Source organism: Merops nubicus, unplaced genomic scaffold, assembly GCF_000691845.1.
Source record: "Merops nubicus isolate BGI_N331 unplaced genomic scaffold, ASM69184v1 scaffold46286, whole genome shotgun sequence".
In the NCBI taxonomy this organism is placed as follows: Eukaryota; Metazoa; Chordata; class Aves; order Coraciiformes; family Meropidae; genus Merops; species Merops nubicus.
The window spans coordinates 14,225-19,333 of NW_008616448.1; the positions used below are offsets into that span (position 1 = coordinate 14,225).

General features: G+C 39.3%; 1 protein-coding gene across 1 annotated transcript; it reads right to left on the reverse strand.

The window, feature by feature from the left end:
- Window positions 1–534: 534 nt before the first annotated feature.
- MPLKIP (M-phase specific PLK1 interacting protein) lies at window positions 535–1,154 on the reverse strand (the record flags this gene model as incomplete). The annotated part of the gene is made up of 1 exon (XM_008942825.1): window positions 535–1,154. A coding segment is annotated over one exon (204 nt), but the record flags the coding sequence as incomplete, so codon positions are not given.
- Window positions 1,155–5,109: the final 3,955 nt, after the last annotated feature.

Genomic DNA, 5,109 nt, shown 5'->3' on the forward strand with positions numbered 1-5,109 from the left:
GCCTGCCAAAGTAAAAATTATTTTTAAAAATTGAAATATCCCATACAGATAAAAAACCAAAGATGCTATGCATGTACTCTTGTCAACAGTATAACAAACTGTAACTCCTTCTATGCTATTCTAACAGGTGGATCCAGAAAACGCTTACTTTTATTTAATCTTGATGGTTTATGTGCTCCTCTGGCTTAAACTGCCACTGAACAAACTCGTTCCTATAACTCAGAAATGTCTGATTTCGTTCCAAATAAACGTTGGGCTTTTTTTTAAATACAAAAGCAAATGATTACAGAATTGTTATATTGCTGGTTCAACAAATGAAATTTTCTAAAGACAATACATTTGTTTCCTGAGATGGCCAAAAGTCACGTTTCAACTTCACATCACGCTACAATTAACAAAAAATACTATGCACAAAATCAGAGGTTAACCTACAGCATACAAGCACATTCACCTAGTTTCACTAGTACTATTTCTGTTAACATGTAGACCTTAACAAAAGTCCTAAAATAATTTTTATACAGTACAAAACAAGGATTTACAAAACTTTATTTCCAAGTCACTTTGTTCTAAAAATGTTGAAACATAAAAAAATACCATTTCCTAAAGGAGTTTACAATAAAAGGCCAACAATCTGGCATGGAAGAGGTAAATACATGGAAACCTGTTTTAACAGTCACAAATCAGTCGCTGGTGATTAAAGAACACTCTGTTCTTCAAAGCTGGTAGGCACTTCCATGCAGCCAGAACTGAATGTTTTCCTACCACTCCTTCTCCCTCCTGTACATAAAAATATCCAATGCAATAAAAAAAGCCAGCAGGATAGAAGGGTGGACATGTGAGCAAATAAAAGCATTATCTAAGGTCTTGAATACTGTTCGTCCTGTGTGAGTGTAAAGATCCTTGTCCCAAAGTTTTCCTGACAAGATGGAGTTATTTGGCCTTTACAAGTGTTAGCTGAAATACCTCCCTTTTTTACCAGTATATGTTGTTTGCTCACTGCTGTATTGTTGGCTTATGTCTGTAACAGAAACTGGCTCTAGGCCAGCCCAGGGGTCCTCAAGCATTGAAGGTCTGTAATAGTTTTCCACATCATTAGACACTCTTTTCTCTCTGCCATGCGCTGTACCAAATGGAGTAGATGTCCTGGGTGATCCCTTTGGAAGAAAACCATCAGGTAAAGAAACATTTAACAGACTAATTCAAACTGAAAAAAAACAAAGTTCCCTTCCAATGCACCAGAGCTTTGAAGCTGATTATTAATGATAATTACTACTCCTCATCTGCACCTTCCTCAGAAAATATTAACTTTGTTATACTACTATTTATGAGTGATGCTTTAGCAGAATAGGGGGAAAAAAAACAGTCTTCTCCAAAACAGCTGCTTACCTGACTGGCACATAACTACAGAAAAGCTCCTCATGCTATTGTTCATAAGCTGCCTAGGTTAAAGTTTCACTCAAAAGCTGAACAACCATATGGAGAGTTGGAGGCTGAGGAAGAGTTGCTAATGTTTGTAAGAGCAGAAGACAGGTATTACTTATAGATTGAACACAGCATTATATAATGCAAACAGCTAAAAATGACCCAAAAAGTTTGGTGAGAAAAACACCCCGTTCTAACCAAACTAGTGTTCTGTGAAATTTGAGAATGGATTACTTCATTTGAGATACAATCTGGATGGCAAGCAGTGATTAAGCAAATACTGCATAAAAGAAAAACATTTTGCATGGAGCTTTTGAGATTTATTTAAAAAAAAAAAAAAAAAAAAAATCAAGGATCACCACAACTGCTTCTGTAAATCTGCAGCTTGATGAGAGCTATGACAAACAGGAAATCACTATAACCAGTTTCTGCTGCAAGTCCTTTCCTAGAACTCCTAAGGTTCAATGACAATGGACACACCCCCACATGTGGGAACACCCATGTCTTTTATTTACAGGGCACTTGTTTCTAATGATTCATCACAGTACAATTAGGTTATGAGGCTAACAAGAAGAATTACTAAAAAGTAGAGAACTGCTTTACTGGATCAGAACCAAGGTCAAGGAATCACCTCAGAATACATCTAAAAAAACTTTCTAAGGGATGTGGAGTTTCCTGGAGCAGGTCAACATGCACTAGCAGAAGTGACATGTATGCTAACCACTCACACTTGGTGGTGAAGCTGGAGCAGACAGTGCTCTCTGCCTTCAAAACAAACAAAGCAACTCTTTGAAACACCACATTTAATGGAGACCCTGTAACTCTGACATTGTACAACAGGTTGAGGGTGGAGTTTATTTAATGGTATGTCTGACCTGCAGAACCTGGAAGCTGAACTGCCACAACAATGTGCAGTATCCAGTGACAGAACAAAGCATGTCACTGGTAAGATGGATTTATTTTACAATATTAAATTTCACTACAATCTAATGCAGGCCACCAGTAACAGTGACATTTTGGCATGTTTGATATCTAGGAAATGTAATATTATGCAAGATGAAATTGACAGCTTTCAATAAGTATTCAATTTAAACATGGGAAATTCCTTAAAAATTTAGAATACTAGTTATTATATGCTTTTTCCCCCTCTGTATATTTTTTATGCAAAATAATCAAAATATGTTTACTTGTATTATAGGCTCATGGAAAATAGCCCTACCTGTGCAAGTGAACCCACTCTATGCAAGAGAAATCATTTGGTGCCAGAGATACCTTAAAAAAAACCTTCTACTGTCACTGGTGCCAAGTCTTTTCTCACTGAATCTTCCTTAAAGAAACGATCAATCTATTCTCAATACTTTTTTTTTTCCAGATAACAAATCTCTCTCTGCTTCTTTTGGTGCCATTCATTAACATGCTACTGAGTGGAGTAATACTGCCCTGAAATTGGGACAGTCATTCTTTATCAGCTTTCTTCACCTGACATCTTTAGCTATGCAGATGCACAGAACACAAAAAACATGACTGTGCCATTTCAGAAGACTTTTTACTTTCTGTAATAACTTTCAACCCATCACCACTAACTAGCTACTGCTACTAGCTAGTTCACTAACTCCTGTAGAGTGTAGAAAGGGAAACACTGCTGCTAAGTGAACACTAAGAGGAGATACTCAAGAAATACAACAAACATGTTTCCTCAAAATGTAAAGCAGATGCATCTCAGTGGAAAAAACAGATTGCTCCTCCATAAACTACTGGCCACATAAAGGCCAAGTCAGCCATTTCAGAAAAATCAAGCTTACTATGTTTCTTTTTAAGTTTTCTGTTCACGTCAAAAAATGAAAGTCTGCAAGCACAAAATGAGCACAGAATACCAATGATATGACATTCATAGAACACCAAAGTAAATATAAACTCTCCTTTGGATCTCCTGATGGGAGGTCGTTTAAGACTTCCACCTCAAAGGTGGACAGTAGCATCCTAAATTTCAAAGGCATTATAGTTCTCTTAACAGTAAGATGTGCAGAAGAGAGGGCAACTATCCACCTACCTCAGAAGAAATCTGATGCTTAGAAAATGAAAAAAAAAATCTCTACCTGAATCTATTCATGGCCTCATGGACTGAGATTCTTGTTGCCTACATTGAAGAAAATGGGGACTCAAGGTTTAGGAGACCTCCTCTCCTGGTGGTTGCCTCTTTTGACCTCCCAGGTAAAACCACCCACGTGTGTACACAGAAAAGTACACATGACCTGTCTCTCCCTGGCAAAGCTGCAGGCATGATGTCTCTCCAGCCTTAGAAAGCATCACCACCAGGTCAGTGCTCCTTCACTACTCACAAAGGCAACAGAAGGGGACAAGGGAAAATGTGACAATCTGAGACTGGATTCAGACTTGCACCTTCTTTATGTCAGGTTTCTTAGCACCAAGAATGGAGCCTATGAGACTGTTCCTGCTCACAGGTCCTGAAGTGAAACAGTCTGACTGAAAACAGAGACAAAAGGATTCCTGCACATTCTTCTGCTCAGTTAATTTAAATTAGGTTTTTTAAAAAACCCACTTAATTCAATATCCAAGGAGTGATCTTCTGAAGATGACCTGAACCATCACTCCAGAAACTGCAGCAGAAACCCCATGTCTCCTTTGCCTTTTCAGCAGGTATGGAGGTTAAGGCATCTGCAGGCTTTCTGACTGAGGGGAGAGCCTTTGCTGTTGTGCTGAAGAAAAGTACAAGGCTCACAATGATCCCCTTCCAACAACTATGAGATTCCTATAAGATAGTCATCTGCATTGTAAAAAAGTCCCCAAAGACTGGTTTTGAAGAGAAACATGACTATGCAGTGCAGAAACATTAAGATTTTACCGATCTGTGTGAAGATTTGACTTCCTTATTACACTTTAATCCTTCAAGTGTCAGTAAGAGCACTTGAAAACTTTATCGTTTGTACTTCATGTATCATTTGTTACACTTTTAAGGTTTCTTTAATACTGCATGGAGCCAGCAATGTACATAAGGCTGCTATCATTTTGAGAATTGTCATCCTACCTGCACTTCCAGTCACATGCCCTAGAGAAATCATCTGAAAAAAGTGTAACTCACTGAATCTGTTGTGTATAGCTCCTGGGAAACCTACTTTATATAAATTAAAGTTTTCAGTGCAATGCAAAGACTTTAAAATGATACTCTGCTATCTCATAGATGCTGTCATTTCTGCTTAAAGGAGCCTCTGCTCAGTTCTCTTTGACAGAGTACTTCTTTCCTCTACTCCTGTCTCAGAAAGCTCTGTGTGGATCAGGCAGCTTCCGTGATGTAAGATACCACAGACAAAGTAAAAACACCCAGTACTTCACCACTGTGTTAAAGAAATCGACCCACGGGAGGAGGTACATAGAAGGCAAAGAGTGCTTCGGTTTGCTGCAGCTTTGGACGGTGCTTAATTTTGTCTCTACTTTCACGTCCCAGAATACGAGAAAAAGAAGAAAGCTACTCTCTTGTGAGTCCTTGTGCCTTCACAACAAGCCTCAGCGAGGCCCGTGGCCCTGCTCCCTCTCCTGTTCAGGCAGCTATCTGAGGTGGGGTCTCTCCATCCTCTCCCGGGGTGAAGACACACGTTGCCTAGCACGGTGCAAGCTGCTCTCCCCTCAAGATCGTGGCGGAGGGGGTGGACGCTGCGCCCTGCCACAGGC